Source organism: Bombina bombina, chromosome 4, assembly GCF_027579735.1.
Source record: "Bombina bombina isolate aBomBom1 chromosome 4, aBomBom1.pri, whole genome shotgun sequence".
Lineage (NCBI taxonomy): Eukaryota > Metazoa > Chordata > Amphibia > Anura > Bombinatoridae > Bombina > Bombina bombina.
The window spans coordinates 823,890,595-823,914,953 of record NC_069502.1 but is presented as its reverse complement, the minus strand read 5'-3'; the positions used below and the strand labels follow the sequence as shown (position 1 = coordinate 823,914,953).

Here is a 24,359-nt window from a genome sequence, read left to right as displayed (position 1 = left end):
ATTAGCAATATACATGTATTAGCAAAAATGCTTCTAGTAAAAGTTATCACTGTGTTTGTGTTAACATTTCTCTCTGCACGTGCATGTAAAGCATAGCTAGATATTGTCACTGCACCCACATTTTAAATAATGTAGCTGCTCAGATCATCACTGGGGCTTGTATCATGTCAGCAATTAACAAGTTGAGTCATTACCAGATGCTACAAGCACTTTAGGCTCTCTGAGCAAGTGCTGTGTTAAAAATGCTGGTGCACGGTGCATACTTAAATACACGTTTGAAACAGCTATAGCTTTTATTAGAAGCATTTTTCTTAATGCATTTATATTACAAAATTGCTTCTGTTTAATACTGAAATGCACCAATGTGTTCTTTTTGGCTGGAATATCCCTTTAAGAGGAGTCAGTGATGTTTTTACGTTTCACTCTTGCAGCATGTGACTAACTCACTGACAGTGAGTCACATGACCGGGGACAAGATGACAACAGAGAGGATACTAACCCACACCCTGCAGATCATGTACCTGCTGACAGAGGAGGTGAGAGCTGATGGAATGTGTCATAATAACAGCTTTGTGTCCCTGCGACCGGCTGTATTAGTTTTGTTTTTTATTGGAGAGCCTAAAAATAGATATATTTGTGTATAAACATTAAAGTTAATGTAAAGTGAACACGACTGCCTCACGGTATTGTATAGACTTTTAAAAATGAGCCTGAGGTTAATTCATGTAATTTTTTTATATTTATTTTCCTAAATTATTACCTTTTTACTGCTCTGCCGATAAGCGCAGCTCTCCCGCCCGTCATATTGTGTAATTGATTGACAGATAACGATTCTTAAAACAACAAATCCTTGTTTCCCCCCAGGCCGTGACATTTATGCAAAGGGGCTGAACGCCCCATGGGGGGAAACAAGGATTAGTAGTTTTAAGAATCGTCATCTGTCAATCAATTAGACAATATGGAGGGCAGGAGAGCTGCGCTTATAGTCGGAGCAGTATAAATTTAAGAAAATAAATATAAAAAATTGCATGAATTAAACTCAGGCTCATTTTTAAAAGTCTATACAATACCGTGAGGCAGTCGTGTTCACTTTACATTCACTTTAAAAGCACAGGAAATCTGAAATTAAACTCCAGTATACACGACTATAATATTATATATAACCAAGAATTTACATAATATTTTCTGCATAATCACCAAGGATGCCCACAAAATTGCCACATTTCAAAGAAAACAGATTCCAGTCTTTTGTTAAATTCTTTAAGTAATAACTTCTAATACCAAATCAAGCAATACTGATGGTGCGAGGCCTAGAACACAGTAGTGCACTTCCCATTGCTGAGTCACCTGCCCTGTGTGTATTTCCTACCTTCTGTATGGTCTCAGTAACATTATCCTGGCTCTGTCAGTAAAAGTGTGTGACAGAACCAGTCCCTGTGTCAGTGCTGAATGAGTTGTGTGTGTTTCAGGTGCCTATAAAGTGTGATGATGTTGCTGTGTATTTCTCTATGGAGGAGTGGGAGTATATAGAGGGACACAAGGAGCTTTACAAGGACGTCATGATGGAGACTCACCAAGCACTAAGGACTATGGAGATCCCAGGAAATGAGAGCTCAGGTAACACTGTGTAGTAATAAATATCTCACTCAGGGAATGCACATACACTACAGAACTGACTGATAAAGAGTACATTTCCAATTAATACATAGGGCTAGATTACAAGTGGAGCGCAAAATATCACTTTCGCGAAAGTGATATTTGCGCTCCACTGAGTAATACCGGAGCACGCAAATGTGCACTGGTATTACAAGTTAGCCGCAATGGAAACACAACCTTGCATTCACATTGCTGGGAAGCATTGTGCTCATGAGAGCACGCTTCCATAGGCTCCGTGAGACATGGCATGAGAACTAGCTCAACGAAGGGGGGTCTCGCAGAGATGGGCAGCAAATATAAATATTTATGTAAATGTTTATATACATACTAGGCGATAAGCCTGCCCAGAGGGCAGTCTATTTAAAAAAAAAAAAAAAAAACACTACAAACCCCAAAGCTAAAAGTACACAAAATAAAAAAAAATGTAAAATTACAGAAAAAAATTAACAAAGCTATCAAAAATAAAAAATGTAAACCTAAACTAATACCCCTATAAAGAATCCCCCCAAATTAAAAAACACCTCCTAATCTAATACTAAACTACCAATAGCCCTTAAAAAGGCTTTTGTAGGGCATTGCCCTAAGTTAAACAGCTCTTTTACCTAAACAAATGACCAATTACCCCCTAAAAGTAAACCCCCCCACACATCAAACCCCCCAAAATAAAAAAACCTAACACTAAAAAAAAACTAAACTACCCATGGCCCCTAAAGGGGCATTTGTATGGGCATTGCCCTTTAAAAGGGCATTCCGTTCTTTTACTGCCCTTAAAAGGGCTATCGGCTCTTTTCCAGCCCAAAAAACCCTAATCTAAACAAAAAAAGCCTAAGACTAAGCCCCAAATAGATATTCACTGTTCCTGAAGTCCGGCGGAGAGGGTCTTCTTCCAGACAGCTCCATCATCTTCTATCTTCATCTGGAACGAAGGTGGCACGGTGCGGAGCTGTCTTCCCCGATGCGTGGATCCTTAGGGGTGGTCCTCAACGGTGGCGTTCCTCGGTGGCATGGAGGCTCCTCTTCATCCGATGTCCGTCGTACACTGAAGATTGAATATAAGGTACCACAATCAATTGTGGGGTACCTTGCATTCCTATTAGTTGAAATTTTGAAATCAGCCAATAGGATTAGAGATACTGAAATCCTATTATTTGTTCAAATCAGCCAATACGATTTCAGTAGCTCTCATCCTATTGGCTGATTTCAAAATTTCAGCCAATAGGAATGCAAGGTACCCCAATAAATATGGAGTACCTTGAATTCAATCTTCAGTGTGCTACGGACGATTGCATGAAGAGGAGCCTCCACGCCACTGAGGACCACCGCCGTTGAGGACCGCCGCTTAGGATCCACGCATTGGGGAAGCCAGTTCTGCACCTCCGATCTGCGCTGCCTTCGCTCCGGATGAAGATAGAAGATGATGGAGCCGTCTGGAAGAAGACCTCCGCCGGACTTCAGGAACGGTGAGTACCTAATTGGGGCTTAGCGTTAGGATTTTTTATTTTTTATTTTTTTTTAAGAATAGGGATTTAATGGGCAGTAAAAGAGCTGAAAGCCTTTTTAAGTGCAATGCCCATATAAAAGCCCCTTAAGGGGCAATGGGTAGTTTAATTATTTATTTTTATTGTTAGTTTTTTTTTATTTTTGGGGGTTTGGTGGGTGGGGTTTTTCTTACTGTTAGGAGGGATTTAGTAATTTTTAAATGTAAAAGAGCTGTTTAACTTAGCGCAATGCCCTACAAAAGGCCCTTTTAAGAGCTATTGGTAGTTTGGTTTAGGGATTGTTTTTATTTTTTTGGGGGGCTTTTTTATTTTCATAGGGATTAGGTTTAATTTTTTAATTTTTGATAATTATGTTTATTTTTTTTCTGTAATTTTAGAGTTTTTTTTTTAATTTTAGTTTGTATCTCTGTGTGTGTAGCTCTGTGTGTGTGTGTATATGTGTGTATGTATCTGTATTTGTGTGTATGTGTCTCTGTGTGTGTGTATGTATGTGTGTGTGTATGTATCTGTGTGTGTGTTTTAGGGCTGGGCGATTAACCACATATGCGGTTTTAAACCACGATTAACCGCCGCGATTTAAAAACCGCGAGAGTCCACGGTTTTTATGGGGGCAAGGCCTGGGGGGACATCACGTCATGACGATCTAGCGGTGTAAAGGTCAGTCCCGGGCACCTTCATTTCGGGACAATGCAGTGTCCCAGAATGGAAAGCTGCCTGACAGTGACATCACACCCCAGGCAGCTCAGCAGAGTGATCCTCTACCTGCGTGCCCTTCTCTTCCCTCGGTTTCCTGTGTGCTGCAGCGGGATAGGCTTGGGCAGGATTTCACCGCAGAGACTAATGGGGTATGTAGTTTCTATCGCTAGTAATTCTGGGATACGTAGGCTTTGGCAGGATTTCACGGCAGACTTGCAGAGACTAATGGGGTATGTAGTTCCTATCGCTAGTAATTCTGGGGTATGTAGGCTTCAGCAGGATCTCACCACAGAGACTATTGAGCTATTTCGTTTTTATCGCTTGTGCTTTTGGGATATGTAGGTGTCAGATGGAGCACAAGGCCACAGGTACAGCGCGGGTATTTTTGGGATGTGTATTTTTGGTACATATGGGATACGTAGGCATCAGCAGGGTTTCAGCACAAGCGCTATATAGATCACGACCCTGTGTTAGCAGCAGTAATGTTTCATGTGAGAGTGTTTTAGTCATTTTTAAGAAATTTGCTGTTAAATCGCAATCGCAATTTTTTTGGGTACAAAATCACGATTTTCATTTTTGCCCATATCGTGCAGCCCTAGTGTGTATGTATCTGTGTGTGTGTGTATTTATCTGTGTGTGTATCTCTGTTAGTGTGTGTATTTGTATCTGCGTGTGTGTGTGTGTGTATGTATCTCTATGTGTGTATGTATATGTGTGTGTGTTTCTGTATCTGTGTGTATGTGCGTGTGTGTCAATTTCCTCCCCCTTCCTGAACTCCAGTGTGGTACTAGCACATTGCAGAAAAGGTACGTCAGGGCTTAACAAATTTATTTTAAGTCTAGGAGCCAACCAAAATACTTTTAGGAGCCAGATTTTTTTCTTTCTTTAATAAATGTGTGTATGTATGTGTTTGTGTGTATATTAAGTGTATATGTGTGTGTGTGTCTGTGTATATATATATATATGTGTGTGTGTGTATATATATATATATATATATATATATATATATATATATATATATAAAAAGAAGCAAGAAATCCCCAAAGGAGGGCAACATAGAGGCCGAAGCTACATCCAAGGTCAGTTCAAAACCAGTTTATTGGCAGAGTGCAGGTACAGAGGTGAAGCCAGGACATTAACACCTGACGCGTTTCGCGCATGCGCACATGCGCTTCATCAGAGGTGATGTGTTCAAGGTGTGCATAGACTTATATACAGCAAAGCAACCAATCCAGGTATCATTAGATGAATAGGATAACGGTTACACCTGTAATATGAGATAAGATTGTTTGCTGTAAACAAGCCAACCACTCATTCTTTTTCTTATAGATATATACATGTGTAAACAATTAAGTTCTAAGACTTCATATATAGAAGTCTGCAATGGTAATAGTGCATATAAACATATATCGTGATATATTCAAAAACAATTTTTTCAATTGTAAAGAAAATACAATTCATAAATACAACCATAACATATCATATAAAGATAGGAATCTAAATGTGAATAATACTTATGGGTCGAGATAGGACACAAAGTACTGGTTAAGAACCTTAAAAATAATAGAAATATAAATATATATTTTGTTTCCAAGTATCAGGTATGTGGAAATTAGATCGCTGAATATGAATCCAGTCTTAACCAAGTAACTATCTCTTGTAAAAAAGAAAGATGAAAAAAGGAAAAAATATTTTTAAAAAAAACAATATTTGTTTTTTGGTATATCATGTCATATATATATAAAGCAAATAAAAAATAAACATTAAATAATATTGATAAACCTAAATAAATAAAAATATATCTATAGATATTATTAAAAAAGAAAGAAAAAGATCTAATTTCAAATGAGGAGTTTTACTACAGCAATTAGCAATTTTACTATATTAATTTTCAAATAAATTTTGATTTTACTTTGAACAAATTGGGGAACTAAGGGACTATATTGGTTTAGCCATATTAATTAGCTAGGGAACAGATAGAGACAAACTTAAGTAGAGACTCACTTTTTTGACAAGTCAAAATAAGGATTTTGTAAGAATTAGATAACTGGGCAGCAAGGGGCTATTCAACAAATAGGTCAACATCCATCCTCTTGTTGATGCCCTCTGGTGCTCTTGAATGTAATTTTACAATCCAAAAGACTTATTTTTTCCTTAGACTTTTTTCCCTATCTCCCCCTCTGGGATGTTTTTTGATTAGATCAATGCCTATAAATGAGACATATTTGGGACCTATACCATGTAGTCTGAAGTGTTTAGCTACAGGTGTTCTGGGCTCTTTTTCATCCAAAGAGCACAGGTGCTCACGAATCCTATCTTTCAGTGGGCGAGTAGTTATGCCTACATATTGGCAAGAACAAAATAAGCAATTAACTAGATAAACCACATATTGGGAGTTACAGTCAATCCTGTCCCTAATATGAAATGTTTGATTCGTCACATGTGAAGAAAAAGTGTTAGTCACAGTTATGCTCGTGCACCCTTTACATGGTACATGGCCACATTTAAAACATACTGATTTTAGGCTTAACCAATTAGAACCTACTGTTACTTTTTCAGTGAACTGCTTACTAGTTATTTCTCTTATGGTAGGGGCTTTACGTGCTATGCACTTAACTCCAGATGTTAGGATATCTTTTAAAGCCTCATCACCTTTTAGGATGGTCAAGTTATTCTTGACTATACTACAAATCTGATTATATTGTTTACTAAATTGTGTAACAAACAAAAGATTTTGACTAGGCAGTACAGTCTTGTTAAATATCTTGGTCCTATCTAGATTATTCCTCCCTTGAAGTAAGTCTTGTCTATCTAGGGTTGCTACTTGTTTTTCTATATGTAATAGTAAATTTCTTTGGTAGCCCCTATCTGTCAGTCTATTTGTCAATTCTCTAGCCTGGGAGCAGTATTCTGTCACTTCTGTACAATTTCTCCTAAGGCGTAAGTATTGGGCCTTAGGTATGCCTCTCTTGAGATGGTCGAGATGGCAAGAATCAGCTCTCAGTATTGTATTTACATTACAACTTTCACTAGTCTCCCAAATGACAATAATGTCGTCTATATAACGGCCATAAAGTATGATATTAGTTTTATATGGAAATGAGTCTGAAAAGATCATATTAAACTCTAACCACCCCATATAAATATTGGCAAAGGCTGGGGCAAATTTTGCCCCCATCGCCGTGCCTCGTCTTTGCAAGTAATGGGTACCCTGAAAAATGAAAAAATTATGTTTCAGAAGGAACTCAGTTACCTGAACAATAAATGTTATAAATTCATGGTTATAATCTGAGTATCTATGTAGCATAAAGTCAATGGCTTCTAATCCTTTTGAATGGGGGATATTCGAGTATAGGGCAGTCACGTCAATAGTGGTCCATACATAGGAATCACTCCAAGTAAGATCTGTAATCTGTGTGAGCAAGTGTGTACTGTCCTTAATATACCCAGGGAGGGCCACCATAATTGGTTGGAGGATGTGGTCGAGCCAACCACCTAATCTTTCGCACAAAGACCCATTGCTGGCTACAATGGGTCGTCCAGGGGGATTTTTAAGTCCCTTATGTATCTTTGGTGCAATGCGAAAATATGGGGTGGTTGGCTCTTCCACATATAGATATTCTGTTAATTCTTTAGTCATGAAATTGTGTTCTATTGCATGATCCAACAGATGTATATGTGTTTGTGTATGTATGTATGTATGTGTGTGTGTATATATATATATATATATATATATATATATATATATGTGTGTGTGTGTAGTGAGACACTGCAGAAATGTTTTCACTAATAAAATCTCATTGCAGAAAATAAAAAAAAAAGTTCTGCCTCTGGGATCTACACATAAGCATATGCATATATATTTACAAGGAACACACAATTCCCATAGACTGCAATGTAAAGGGGCTTTTCAGTGCCGTTTTTTTTTTTCTTTCTAACACCCTATCGCCGCCAAATTTAGACCCCAAAAACTGCAGTTGCTACTTTCTTTATTTTTTAATAAAGTGTATTACACTATGGCCTAGATTTAGAGTTTGGCGTTAGCCGTGAAAACCAGCGTTAGAGGCTCCTAACGCTGGTTTTAGGCTACCGCCGGTATTTGGAGTCACTCAAAATAGGGTCTAACGCTCACTTTCCAGCCGCGACTTTTCCATACCGCAGATCCCCTTACGTAAATTGCGTATCCTATCTTTTCAATGGGATTTTTCTAACTCCGGTATTTAGAGTCGTTTCTGAAGTGAGCGTTAGACATCTAACGACAAAACTCCAGCCGCAGGAAAAAAGTCAGTAGTTAAGAGCTTTCTGGCTAACGCCGGTTTATAAAGCTCTTAACTACTGTGCTCTAAAGTACACTAACACCCATAAACTACCTATGTACCCCTAAACCGAGGTCCCCCCACATCGCAGACACTCGAAAAAAATTTTTTAACCCCTAATCTGCCGACCGCCACCTACGTTATACTTATGTACCCCTAATCTGCTGCCCCTAACTCCGCCGACCCCTATATTATATTTATTAACCCCTAATCTGCCCCCCTCAACGTCGCCTCCACCTGCCTACACTTATTAACCCCTAATCTGCCGACCGCAAAGCGCCGCCACCTACGTTATCCTTATGTAACCCTAATCTGCTGCCCCTAACTCCGCCGACCCCTATATTATATTTATTAACCCCTAATCTGCCCCCCTCAACGTCGCCTCCACCTGCCTACACTTATTAACCCCTAATCTGCCGAGCGGACCTGAGCGCTACTATAATAAAGTTATTAACCCCTAATCCGCCTCACTAACCCTATCATAAATAGTATTAACCCCTAATCTGCCCTCCCTAACATCGCCGACACCTAACTTCAATTATTAACCCCTAATCTGCCGACCGAATCTCGCCGCTATTCTAATAAATGTATTAACCCCTAAAGCTAAGTCTAACCCTAATACTAACACCCCCCTAAGTTAAATATAATTTAAATCTAACGAAATTAATTAACTCTTATTGAATAAATTATTCCTATTTAAAGCTAAATACTTACCTGTAAAATAAATCCTAATATAGCTACAATATAAATTATAATTATATTATAGCTATTTTAGGATTTATATTTATTTTACAGGTAACTTTGTATATATTTTAACCAGGTACAATAGCTATTAAATAGTTAAGAACTATTTAATAGCTAAAATAGTTAAAATAATTACAAATTTACCTATAAAAGAAATCCTAACCTAAGTTACAAATAAACCTAACACTAGACTATCAATAAATTAATTAAATAAACTACCTACAATTACCTACAATTAACCTAACACTACACTATCAATAAATTAATTAAATACAATTGCTACAAATAAATACAGTTAAATAAACTAGCTAAAGTACAAAAAATAAAAAAGAACTAAGTTACAAAAAATAAAAAAATATTTACAAACATAAGAAAAATATTACAACAATTTTAAACTAATTACACCTACTCTAAGCCCCCTAATAAAATAACAAAGCCCCCCAAAATAAAAAAATGCCCTACCCTATTCTAAATTACTAAAGTTCAAAGCTCTTTTACCTTACCAGCCCTGAACAGGGCCCTTTGCGGGGCATGCCCCAAGAAATACAGCTCTTTTGCCTGTAAAAAAAAACATACAATACCCAAGCCCCCCAACATTACAACCCACCACCCACATACCCCTAATCTAACCCAAACCCCCCTTAAATAAACCTAACACTAAGCCCCTGAAGATCATCCTACCTTGTCTTCACCATACCAGGTTCACCGATCGGTCCAGAAGAGCTCCTCCGATGTCCTGATCCAAGCCCAAGCGGGGGGCTGAAGAGGTCCATGATCCGGCTGAAGTCTTCATCCAAGCGGGGCAGAAGAGTTCTTCCATCCAATTGAAGTCTTCATCCAAGCGGCATCCATCCGGAGCGAAGCGGCAGCATCCTGAAGACCTCCACCGCGGAACATCCATCCTGGCCGACGACTGAACGACGAATGACGGTTCCTTTAAATGACGTCATCCAAGATGGCGTCCCTCGAATTCCGATTGGCTGATAGGATTCTATCAGCCAATCGGAATTAAGGTAGGAATATTCTGATTGGCTGATGGAATCAGCCAATCAGAATCAAGTTCAATCCGATTGGCTGATCCGATCAGCCAATCAGATTGAGCTCGCATTCTATTGGCTGTTCCGATCAGCCAATAGAATGCAAGCTCAATCTGATTGGCTGATTGGATCAGCCAATCGGATTGAACTTGATTCTGATTGGCTGATTCCATCAGCCAATCAGAATATTCCTACCTTAATTCCGATTGGCTGATAGAATCCTATCAGCCAATCGGAATTCGAGGGACGCCATCTTGGATGACGTCATTTAAAGGAACCGTCATTCGTCGTTCAGTCGTCGGCCAGGATGGATGTTCCGCGGTGGAGGTCTTCAGGATGCTGCCGCTTCGCTCCGGATGGATGCCGCTTGGATGAAGACTTCAATCGGATGGAAGAACTCTTCTGCCCCGCTTGGATGAAGACTTCAGCCGGATCATGGACCTCTTCAGCCCCCCGCTTGGGCTTGGATCAGGACATCGGAGGAGCTCTTCTGGACCGATCGGTGAACCTGGTATGGTGAAGACAAGGTAGGATGATCTTCAGGGGCTTAGTGTTAGGTTTATTTAAGGGGGGTTTGGGTTAGATTAGGGGTATGTGGGTGGTGGGTTGTAATGTTGGGGGGCTTGGGTATTGTATGTTTTTTTTTACAGGCAAAAGAGCTGTATTTCTTGGGGCATGCCCCGCAAAGGGCCCTGTTCAGGGCTGGTAAGGTAAAAGAGCTTTGAACTTTAGTAATTTAGAATAGGGTAGGGCATTTTTTTATTTTGGGGGGCTTTGTTATTTTATTAGGGGGCTTAGAGTAGGTGTAATTAGTTTAAAATTGTTGTAATATTTTTCTTATGTTTGTAAATATTTTTTTATTTTTTGTAACTTAGTTCTTTTTTATTTTTTGTACTTTAGCTAGTTTATTTAATTGTATTTATTTGTAGCAATTGTATTTAATTAATGTATTGATAGTGTAGTGTTAGGTTAATTGTAGGTAATTGTAGGTATTTTATTTAATTAATTTATTGATAGTGTAGTGTTAGGTTTAATTGTAACTTAGGTTAGGATTTCTTTTACAGGTAAATTTGTAATTATTTTAACTATTTTAGCTATTAAATAGTTCTTAACTATTTAATAGCTATTGTACCTGGTTAAAATAAATACAAAGTTACCTGTAAAATAAATATAAATCCTAAAATAGCTATAATATAATTATAATTTATATTGTAGCTATATTAGGATTTATTTTACAGGTAAGTATTTAGCTTTAAATAGGAATAATTTATTTAATAAGAGTTAATTAATTTCGTTAGATTTAAATTATATTTAACTTAGGGGGGTGTTAGTATTAGGGTTAGACTTAGCTTTAGGGGTTAATACATTTATTAGAATAGCGGCGAGATTCGGTCGGCAGATTAGGGGTTAATAATTGAAGTTAGGTGTCGGCGATGTTAGGGAGGGCAGATTAGGGGTTAATACTATTTATGATAGGGTTAGTGAGGCGGATTAGGGGTTAATAACTTTATTATAGTAGCGCTCAGGTCCGCTCGGCAGATTAGGGGTTAATAAGTGTAGGCAGGTGGAGGCGACGTTGTGGGGGGCAGATTAGGGGTTAATAAATATAATATAGGGGTCGGCGATGTTAGGGCAGCAGATTAGGGGTACATAGGGATAATGTAAGTAGCGTCGGTTTACGGAGCGGCAGATTAGGGGTTAAAAATAATATGCAGGGGTCAGCGATAGCGGGGGCGGCAGATTAGGGGTTAATAAGTGTAAGGTTAGGGGTGTTTAGACTCGGGGTACATGTTAGAGTGTTAAGTGCAGACGTCGGAAGGGTTACCGCATAGCAAACAATGGGGCTGCGTTAGGAGCTGAACGCGGCTTTTTTGCAGGTGTTTGGTTTTTTTTCAGCTCAAACAGCCCCATTGTTTCCTATGGGGGAATCGTGCACGAGCACGTTTTTGAGGCTGGCCGCGTCCGTAAGCAACTCTGGTATCGAGAGTTGAAGCTGCGTTAAAAATGCTCTACGCTCCTTTTTTGGAGCCTAACGCAGCCTTTATGTGGACTCTCGATACCAGAGTTATTTTTATGGTGCGGCCAGAAAAAAGCCGGCGTTAGTTTTTCGGGTCGTTACCGACAAAACTCCAAATCTAGGCCTATATTTTTAAGGCTTTTGGTTGACATTTGTAAAATTAAACAGAGATCTGATCTCTGGTTAATTTTATAATCGCAAATTACTAACGCGAGCTCACGGTAATGGATATTAATGCAATTATTTATTATTGTTATTATTATTATTATTATTATTATTAGAGGCAAAAACTTATTTATGCAGCACACTAGCAGCAATGCATGCCGCATTCTTACTTTGTGATGTGCATAGGCTGACCAATAAAGTAGGTTTATCCAATAACAGATCATCTTTAAAAAAATAAAAATACATTGTACAGTGTTTCATGATTACCTAAGGAAACTTTATTCTTTATTAGAACTAACAGGTCACAGTGATGCAATTTTAGACCCAGGATCACATGGAGACCTTGTACAGAATATTCAGCCATCAGATATCTCTGCAAGTGAGTGATCTATGGTATAAGCTTCACAGTTAGAAAACTCAGATTCTGAAATTATCTCACACTGCTTCATGCAAATATTACATACATATATTCTCTATTCTTTCTCACTCTCTGCTTCATATGAATAGTACATAGACACGCCCTCTGCCCCCTTCTCTCTCACCCTCTGCTTCATGTAAATGATACACACACATGCTCTCTCTTCCCTTCTCTCTTATCCTCTGCTTCATGTAAATGATACACACACATGCCCTCTCTTCCCTTCTCTCTCACCCTCTGATTCATGTAAATGGTACACACACATGTCCTCTCTTCCCTTCTCTCTCACCCTCTGATTCATGTAAATGATACACACACATGCCCTCTCTTCCCTTCTCTCTTATCCTCTGCTTCATGTAAATGATACACACACATGCCCTCTCTTCCCTTCTCTCTCACCCTCTGATTCATGTAAATGGTACACACACATGCCCTCTCTTTCCTTCTCTCTCACCCTCTGATTCATGTAAATGATACACACACACATGCCCTCTCTTCCCTTCTCTCTCACCCTCTGCTTCATGTAAATGATACACACACATGCCCTCTCTTCCCTTCTCTCTCACCCTCTGATTCATGTAAATGGTACACACACATGCCCTCTCTTCCCTTCTCACTCACCCTCTGATTCATGTAAATGATACACACACACATGCCCTCTCTTCCCTTCTCTCTCACCCTCTGCTTCATGTAAATGGTACACACACATGCCCTCTCTTCCTTCTCTCTCACCCTCTGCTTCATGTAAATGATACACACACATGCCCTCTCTTCCTTCTCTCTCACCCTCTGCTTCATGTAAATGATACACACACATGCCCTCTCTTCCTTCTCTCTCACCCTCTGCTTCATGTAAATGATACACACACATGCTCTCTGTTCCCATCTCTCTCACCCTCTGCTTCATGTAAATGATACACACACATGCCCTCTCTTCCTTCTCTCTCACCCTCTGCTTCATGTAAATGATACACACACATGCCCTCTCTTCCTTCTCTCTCACCCTCTGCTTCATGTAAATGATACACACACATGCCCTCTCTTCCCTTCTCTCTCACCCTCTGCTTCATGTAAATGATACACACACATGCCCTCTCTTCCCTTCTCTTTCACCCTCTGCTTCATGTAAATGATACACACACATGCCCTCTCTTCCCTTCTCTCTCATCCTCTGCTTCATGTAAACGATACACACACATGCCCTCTCTTCCTTCTCTCTCATCCTCTGCTTTATGTAAATGATACACACACATGCCCTCTCTTCCTTCTCTCTCTCACCCTCTGCTTCATGTAAATGATACACACACATGCCCTCTCTTCCCTTCTCTCTCACCCTCTGCTTCATGTAAATGATACACACACACATGCCCTCTCTTCCTTCTCTCTCACCCTCTGCTTCATGTAAATGATACACACACACATGCCCTCTCTTCCTTCTCTCTCACCCTCTGCTTCATGTAAATGATACACACACATGCCCTCTCTTCCTTCTCTCTCACCCTCTGCTTCATGTAAATGATACACACACATGCCCTCTCTTCCCTTCTCTTTCACCCTCTGCTTCATGTAAATGATACACACACACATGCCCTCTCTTCCCTTCTCTCTCACCCTCTGCTTCATGTAAATGACACACACACACATGCCCTCTCTTCCTTCTCTCTCACCCTCTGCTTCATGTAAACGATACACACACATGCCCTCTCTTCCTTCTCTCTCACCCTCTGCTTCATGTAAATGATACACACACATGCCCTCTCTTCCTTCTCTCTCACCCTCTGCTTCATGTAAATGATACACACACATGCCCTCTCTTCCCTTCTCTCTCACCCTCTGCTTCATGTAAATGATACACACACACATGCCCTCTCTTCCTTCTCTCTCACCCTCTGCTTCATGTAAATGATACACACACACATGCCCTCTCTTCCTTCTCTCTCACCCTCTGCTTCATGTAAATGATACACACGCATGCCCTCTCTTCCCTTCTCTCTCTCACCCTATGATACACACACATTCCCTCTCTTCCTTCTCTCTCACCCTCTGCTTCATGTAAATTATACACACACACATGCCCTCTCTTCCTTCTCTTTCATCCTCTGCTTCATGTAAATTATACACACACACATGCCCTCTCTTCCTTCTCTTTCATCCTCTGCTTCATGTAAATGGTACACACACATGCCCTTTCTTCCCTTCTCTCTCACCCTCTGCTTCATGTAAATGATACACACACATGCCCTCTCTTCCCCTCTCTCTCACCCTCTGCTTCATGTAAAATGATACACACACACATGCCCTCTCTTCCTTCTCTTTCATCCTCTGCTTCATGTAAATGATATACACACATGAACTCTCTTCCTTCTCTCTCATCCTCTGCTTCATGTAAATGATACACACACATGCCCTCTCTTCCTTCTCTCTCACACTCTGCTTCATGTAAATGATACACACACTCATGCCCTCTCTTCCTTCTCTCTCACCTTCTGCTTCATGTAAATGATACACACATGCCCTCTCTTCCTTCTCTCTCACCCTCTGCTTCATGTAAATGATACACACACATGCCCTCTCTTCCCTTCTCTCTCACCCTCTGCTTCATGTAAATGATACACACACATGCCCTCTCTTCCTTCTCTCTCACCCTCTGATTCATGTAAATGATACACACACATGCCCTCTCTTCCCTTCTCTCTCACAATCTGCTTCATGTAAATGATACACACACATGCCCTCTCTTCCCTTCTCTCTCACACTCTGCTTCATGTAAATGATACACACACATGCCCTCACTTCCCTTCTCTTTTACCCTCTGATTCATGTAAATGATACACACACATGCCCTCTCTTCCCTTCTCTCTCACACTCTGCTTCATGTAAATGATACACACACACATGCCCTTTCTTCCCTTCTCTCTCACCCTCTGATTCATGTAAATGATACACACACACACACACACATGCCCTCTCTTCCCTTCTCTCTCACCCTCTGATTCATGTAAATGATACACACACATACCCTCTCTTCCCTTCTCACTCACCCTCTGATTCATGTAAATGATACACACACACATGCCCTCTCTTCCCTTCTCTCTCACCCTCTGCTTCATGTAAATGGTACACACACATGCCCTCTCTTCCTTCTCTCTCACCCTCTGCTTCATGTAAATGATACACACACATGCCCTCTCTTCCTTCTCTCTCACCCTCTGCTTCATGTAAATGATACACACACATGCCCTCTCTTCCCTTCTCTTTCACCCTCTGCTTCATGTAAATGATACACACACATGCCCTCTCTTCCCTTCTCTCTCACCCTCTGCTTCATGTAAATGACACACACACATGCCCTCTCTTCCTTCTCTCTCACCCTCTGCTTCATGTAAATGATACACACACATGCCCTCTCTTCCCTTCTCTCTCACCCTCTTCTTCATGTAAATGGTACACACACACACATGCCCTCTCTTCCTCCTCTCTCACCCTCTGCTTCATGTAAATGATACACACACACATGCCCTCTCTTCCTTCTCTCTCACCCTCTGCTTCATGTAAAATGATACACACACATGCCCTCTCTTCCTTCTCTTTCATCCTCTGCTTCATGTAAATGATACACACACATGCCCTCTCTTCCTTCTCTTTCATCCTCTGCTTCATGTAAATGGTACACACATGCCCTTTCTTCCCTTCTCTCTCATCCTCTGCTTCATGTAAATGATACACACACATGCCCTCTCTTCCCTTCTCTCTCACCCTCTGATTCATGTAAATGGTATACACACATATGCCCTCTCTTCCCTTCTCTCTCACCCTCTGCTTCATGTAAATGATACACACACATGCCCTCTCTTCCCTTCTCTCTCACCCTCTGCTTCATGTAAATGATACACACACACATGCCCTCTCTTCCTTCTCTCTCACACTCTGCTTCATGTAAATGATACACACACATGCCCTCTCTTCCTTCTCTCTCACCTTCTGCTTCATGTAAATGATACACACATGAACTCTCTTCCTTCTCTCTCATCCTCTGCTTCATGTAAATGATACACACACATGCCCTCTCTTCCTTCTCTCTCACACTCTGCTTCATGTAAATGATACACACATGCCCTCTCTTCCTTCTCTCTCACCTTCTGCTTCATGTAAATGATACACACATGCCCTCTCTTCCTTCTCTCTCACCTTCTGCTTCATGTAAATGATACACACACATGCCCTCTCTTCCCTTCTCTCTCACCCTCTGCTTCATGTAAATGACACACACACATGCCCTCACTTCCCTTCTCTTTTACCCTCTGATTCATGTAAATGATACACACACATGCCCTCTCTTCCCTTCTCTCTCACACTCTGCTTCATGTAAATGATACACACACACATGCCCTCTCTTCCCTTCTCTCTCACCCTCTGATTCATGTAAATGATACACACACATGCCCTCTCTTCCCTTCTCACTCACCCTCTGATTCATGTAAATGATACACACACACATGCCCTCTCTTCCCTTCTCTCTCACCCTCTGCTTCATGTAAATGGTACACACACATGCCCTCTCTTCCTTCTCTCTCACCCTCTGCTTCATGTAAATGATACACACACATGCCCTCTCTTCCTTCTCTCTCACCCTCTGCTTCATGTAAATGATACACACACATGCCCTCTCTTCCCTTCTCTTTCACCCTCTGCTTCATGTAAATGATACACACACATGCCCTCTCTTCCCTTCTCTCTCACCCTCTGCTTCATGTAAATGACACACACACATGCCCTCTCTTCCTTCTCTCTCACCCTCTGCTTCATGTAAATGATACACACACATGCCCTCTCTTCCCTTCTCTCTCACCCTCTGCTTCATGTAAATGATACACACACACACATGCCCTCTCTTCCTCCTCTCTCACCCTCTGCTTCATGTAAATGATACACACACATGCCCTCTCTTCCTTCTCTCTCTCACCCTCTGCTTCATGTAAATGATACACACACATGCCCTCTCTTCCCTTCTCTCTCACCCTCTGCTTCATGTAAATGATACACACACACATGCCCTCTCTTCCTTCTCTCTCACCCTCTGCTTCATGTAAATGATACACACACACATGCCCTCTCTTCCTTCTCTCTCACCCTCTGCTTCATGTAAATGATACACACACATGCCCTCTCTTCCTTCTCTCTCACCCTCTGCTTCATGTAAATGATACACACACATGCCCTCTCTTCCCTTCTCTTTCACCCTCTGCTTCATGTAAATGATACACACACACATGCCCTCTCTTCCCTTCTCACTCACCCTCTGCTTCATGTAAATGACACACACACACATGCCCTCTCTTCCTTCTCTCTCACCCTCTGCTTCATGTAAACGATACACACACATGCCCTCTCTTCCTTCTCTCTCACCCTCTGCTTCATGTAAATGATACACACACATGCCCTCTCTTCCTTCTCTCTCACCCTCTGCTTCATGTAAATGATACACACACATGCCCTCTCTTCCCTTCTCTCTCACCCTCTGCTTCATGTAAATGATACACACACACATGCCCTCTCTTCCTTCTCTCTCACCCTCTGCTTCATGTAAATGATACACACACACATGCCCTCTCTTCCTTCTCTCTCACCCTCTGATTCATGTAAATGATACACACACATGCCCTCTCTTCCCTTCTCACTCACCCTCTGATTCATGTAAATGATACACACACACATGCCCTCTCTTCCCTTCTCTCTCACCCTCTGCTTCATGTAAATGGTACACACACATGCCCTCTCTTCCTTCTCTCTCACCCTCTGCTTCATGTAAATGATACACACACATGCCCTCTCTTCCTTCTCTCTCACCCTCTGCTTCATGTAAATGATACACACACATGCCCTCTCTTCCCTTCTCTTTCACCCTCTGCTTCATGTAAATGATACACACACATGCCCTCTCTTCCCTTCTCTCTCACCCTCTGCTTCATGTAAATGACACACACACATGCCCTCTCTTCCTTCTCTCTCACCCTCTGCTTCATGTAAATGATACACACACATGCCCTCTCTTCCCTTCTCTCTCACCCTCTGCTTCATGTAAATGATACACACACACACATGCCCTCTCTTCCTCCTCTCTCACCCTCTGCTTCATGTAAATGATACACACACATGCCCTCTCTTCCTTCTCTCTCTCACCCTCTGCTTCATGTAAATGATACACACACATGCCCTCTCTTCCCTTCTCTCTCACCCTCTGCTTCATGTAAATGATACACACACACATGCCCTCTCTTCCTTCTCTCTCACCCTCTGCTTCATGTAAATGATACACACACACATGCCCTCTCTTCCTTCTCTCTCACCCTCTGCTTCATGTAAATGATACACACACATGCCCTCTCTTCCTTCTCTCTCACCCTCTGCTTCATGTAAATGATACACACACATGCCCTCTCTTCCCTTCTCTCTCACCCTCTGCTTCATGTAAATGACACACACACACATGCCCTCTCTTCCTTCTCTCTCACCCTCTGCTTCATGTAAATGATACACACACATGCCCTCTCTTCCTTCTCTCTCACCCTCTGCTTCATGTAAATGATACACACACATGCCCTCTCTTCCTTCTCTCTCACCCTCTGCTTCATGTAAATGATACACACACATGCCCTCTCTTCCCTTCTCTCTCACCCTCTGCTTCATGTAAATGATACACACACACATGCCCTCTCTTCCTTCTCTCTCACCCTCTGCTTCATGTAAATGATACACACACACATGCCCTCTCTTCCTTCTCTCTCACCCTCTGCTTCATGTAAATGATACACACGCATGCCCTCTCTTCCCTTCTCTCTCTCACCCTATGATACACACACATTCCCTCTCTTCCTTCTCTCTCACCCTCTGCTTCATGTAAATTATACACACACACATGCCCTCTCTTCCTTCTCTTTCATCCTCTGCTTCATGTAAATTATACACACACACATGCCCTCTCTTCCTTCTCTTTCATCCTCTGCTTCATGTAAATGGTACACACACATGCCCTTTCTTCCCTTCTCTCTCACCCTCTGCTTCATGTAAATGATACACACACATGCCCTCTCTTCCCCTCTCTCTCACCCTCTGCTTCATGTAAAATGATACACACACACATGCCCTCTCTTCCTTCTCTTTCATCCTCTGCTTCATGTAAATGATATACACACATGAACTCTCTTCCTTCTCTCTCATCCTCTGCTTCATGTAAATGATACACACACATGCCCTCTCTTCCTTCTCTCTCACACTCTGCTTCATGTAAATGATACACACACTCATGCCCTCTCTTCCTTCTCTCTCACCTTCTGCTTCATGTAAATGATACACACATGCCCTCTCTTCCTTCTCTCTCACCCTCTGCTTCATGTAAATGATACACACACATGCCCTCTCTTCCCTTCTCTCTCACCCTCTGCTTCATGTAAATTATACACACACATGCCCTCTCTTCCTTCTCTCTCACCCTCTGATTCATGTAAATGATACACACACATGCCCTCTCTTCCCTTCTCTCTCACAATCTGCTTCATGTAAATGATACACACACATGCCCTCTCTTCCCTTCTCTCTCACACTCTGCTTCATGTAAATGATACACACACATGCCCTCACTTCCCTTCTCTTTTACCCTCTGATTCATGTAAATGATACACACACATGCCCTCTCTTCCCTTCTCTCTCACACTCTGCTTCATGTAAATGATACACACACACATGCCCTTTCTTCCCTTCTCTCTCACCCTCTGATTCATGTAAATGATACACACACACACACACACATGCCCTCTCTTCCCTTCTCTCTCACCCTCTGATTCATGTAAATGATACACACACATACCCTCTCTTCCATTCTCTCTCACCCTCTGCTTCATGTAAATGATACACACACATGCCCTCTCTTCCTTCTCTCTCACCCTCTGCTTCATGTAAATGATACACACACATGCCCTCTCTTCCCTTCTCTTTCACCCTCTGCTTCATGTAAATGATACACACACACATGCCCTCTCTTCCCTTCTCTCTCACCCTCTGCTTCATGTAAATGACACACACACACATGCCCTCTCTTCCTTCTCTCTCACCCTCTGCTTCATGTAAACGATACACACACATGCCCTCTCTTCCTTCTCTCTCACCCTCTGCTTCATGTAAATGATACACACACATGCCCTCTCTTCCTTCTCTCTCACCCTCTGCTTCATGTAAATGATACACACACATGCCCTCTCTTCCCTTCTCTCTCACCCTCTGCTTCATGTAAATGATACACACACACATGCCCTCTCTTCCTTCTCTCTCACCCTCTGCTTCATGTAAATGATACACACACACATGCCCTCTCTTCCTTCTCTCTCACCCTCTGATTCATGTAAATGATACACACACATGCCCTCTCTTCCCTTCTCACTCACCCTCTGATTCATGTAAATGATACACACACACATGCCCTCTCTTCCCTTCTCTCTCACCCTCTGCTTCATGTAAATGGTACACACACATGCCCTCTCTTCCTTCTCTCTCACCCTCTGCTTCATGTAAATGATACACACACATGCCCTCTCTTCCTTCTCTCTCACCCTCTGCTTCATGTAAATGATACACACACATGCCCTCTCTTCCCTTCTCTCTCACCCTCTGCTTCATGTAAATGATACACACACATGCCCTCTCTTCCCTTCTCTCTCACCCTCTGCTTCATGTAAATGACACACACACATGCCCTCTCTTCCTTCTCTCTCACCCTCTGCTTCATGTAAATGATACACACACATGCCCTCTCTTCCCTTCTCTCTCACCCTCTGCTTCATGTAAATGATACACACACACACATGCCCTCTCTTCCTCCTCTCTCACCCTCTGCTTCATGTAAATGATACACACACATGCCCTCTCTTCCTTCTCTCTCTCACCCTCTGCTTCATGTAAATGATACACACACATGCCCTCTCTTCCCTTCTCTCTCACCCTCTGCTTCATGTAAATGATACACACACACATGCCCTCTCTTCCTTCTCTCTCACCCTCTGCTTCATGTAAATGATACACACACACATGCCCTCTCTTCCTTCTCTCTCACCCTCTGCTTCATGTAAATGATACACACACATGTCCTCTCTTCCTTCTCTCTCACCCTCTGCTTCATGTAAATGATACACACACATGCCCTCTCTTCCCTTCTCTTTCACCCTCTGCTTCATGTAAATGATACACACACACATGCCCTCTCTTCCCTTCTCTCTCACCCTCTGCTTCATGTAAATGACACACACACACATGCCCTCTCTTCCTTCTCTCTCACCCTCTGCTTCATGTAAATGATACACACACATGCCCTCTCTTCCTTCTCTCTCACCCTCTGCTTCATGTAAATGATACACACACATGCCCTCTCTTCCTTCTCTCTCACCCTCTGCTTCATGTAAATGATACACACACATGCCCTCTCTTCCCTTCTCTCTCACCCTCTGCTTCATGTAAATGATACACACACACATGCCCTCTCTTCCTTCTCTCTCACCCTCTGCTTCATGTAAATGATACACACACACATGCCCTCTCTTCCTTCTCTCTCACCCTCTGCTTCATGTAAATGATACACACGCATGCCCTCTCTTCCCTTCTCTCTCTCACCCTATGATACACACACATTCCCTCTCTTCCTTCTCTCTCACCCTCTGCTTCATGTAAATTATACACACACACATGCCCTCTCTTCCTTCTCTCTCACCCTCTGCTTCATGTAAATTATACACACACACATGCCCTCTCTTCCTTCTCTTTCATCCTCTGCTTCATGTAAATGGTACACACACATGCCCTTTCTTCCCTTCTCTCTCACCCTCTGCTTCATGTAAATGATACACACACATGCCCTCTCTTCCCCTCTCTCTCACCCTCTGCTTCATGTAAAATGATACACACACACATGCCCTCTCTTCCTTCTCTTTCATCCTCTGCTTCATGTAAATGATATACACACATGAACTCTCTTCCTTCTCTCTCATCCTCTGCTTCATGTAAATGATACACACACATGCCCTCTCTTCCTTCTCTCTCACACTCTGCTTCATGTAAATGATACACACACTCATGCCCTCTCTTCCTTCTCTCTCACCTTCTGCTTCATGTAAATGATACACACATGCCCTCTCTTCCTTCTCTCTCACCCTCTGCTTCATGTAAATGATACACACACATGCCCTCTCTTCCCTTCTCTCTCACCCTCTGCTTCATGTAAATGATACACACACATGCCCTCTCTTCCTTCTCTCTCACCCTCTGATTCATGTAAATGATACACACACATGCCCTCTCTTCCCTTCTCTCTCACAATCTGCTTCATGTAAATGATACACACACATGCCCTCTCTTCCCTTCTCTCTCACACTCTGCTTCATGTAAATGATACACACACATGCCCTCACTTCCCTTCTCTTTTACCCTCTGATTCATGTAAATGATACACACACATGCCCTCTCTTCCCTTCTCTCTCACACTCTGCTTCATGTAAATGATACACACACACATGCCCTTTCTTCCCTTCTCTCTCACCCTCTGATTCATGTAAATGATACACACACACACACACACATGCCCTCTCTTCCCTTCTCTCTCACCCTCTGATTCATGTAAATGATACACACACATACCCTCTCTTCCCTTCTCTCTCACCCTCTGCTTCATGTAAATGATACACACACATGCCCTCTCTTCCTTCTCTCTCACCCTCTGCTTCATGTAAATGATACACACACATGCCCTCTCTTCCCTTCTCTTTCACCCTCTGCTTCATGTAAATGATACACACACACATGCCCTCTCTTCCCTTCTCTCTCACCCTCTGCTTCATGTAAATGACACACACACACATGCCCTCTCTTCCTTCTCTCTCACCCTCTGCTTCATGTAAACGATACACACACATGCCCTCTCTTCCTTCTCTCTCACCCTCTGCTTCATGTAAATGATACACACACATGCCCTCTCTTCCTTCTCTCTCACCCTCTGCTTCATGTAAATGATACACACACATGCCCTCTCTTCCCTTCTCTCTCACCCTCTGCTTCATGTAAATGATACACACACACATGCCCTCTCTTCCTTCTCTCTCACCCTCTGCTTCATGTAAATGATACACACACACATGCCCTCTCTTCCTTCTCTCTCACCCTCTGATTCATGTAAATGATACACACACATGCCCTCTCTTCCCTTCTCTCTCACCCTCTGATTCATGTAAATGATACACACACACATGCCCTCTCTTCCCTTCTCTCTCACCCTCTGCTTCATGTAAATGGTACACACACATGCCCTCTCTTCCTTCTCTCTCACCCTCTGCTTCATGTAAATGATACACACACATGCCCTCTCTTCCTTCTCTCTCACCCTCTGCTTCATGTAAATGATACACACACATGCCCTCTCTTCCCTTCTCTTTCACCCTCTGCTTCATGTAAATGATACACACACATGCCCTCTCTTCCCTTCTCTCTCACCCTCTGCTTCATGTAAATGACACACACACATGCCCTCTCTTCCTTCTCTCTCACCCTCTGCTTCATGTAAATGATACACACACATGCCCTCTCTTCCCTTCTCTCTCACCCTCTGCTTCATGTAAATGATACACACACACACATGCCCTCTCTTCCTCCTCTCTCACCCTCTGCTTCATGTAAATGATACACACACATGCCCTCTCTTCCTTCTCTCTCTCACCCTCTGCTTCATGTAAATGATACACACACATGCCCTCTCTTCCCTTCTCTCTCACCCTCTGC

The 24,359-nt window shown here is 42.1% G+C and overlaps 1 protein-coding gene across 1 annotated transcript in view; it reads left to right on the top strand.

Moving 5' to 3' along the window:
* The window catches only part of LOC128657130 (gastrula zinc finger protein XlCGF26.1-like), a 180,846-nt gene that overhangs the window by 15,264 nt on the left and 141,223 nt on the right, over positions 1–24,359 (top strand). Inside the window, exons 3-5 of the mRNA XM_053711375.1 lie at positions 432–536; positions 1,470–1,617; positions 12,423–12,509. Coding sequence (XP_053567350.1) covers positions 432–536; positions 1,470–1,617; positions 12,423–12,509 — 340 coding nt within the window. The remainder of the gene's footprint in view (positions 1–431; positions 537–1,469; positions 1,618–12,422; positions 12,510–24,359) is intronic.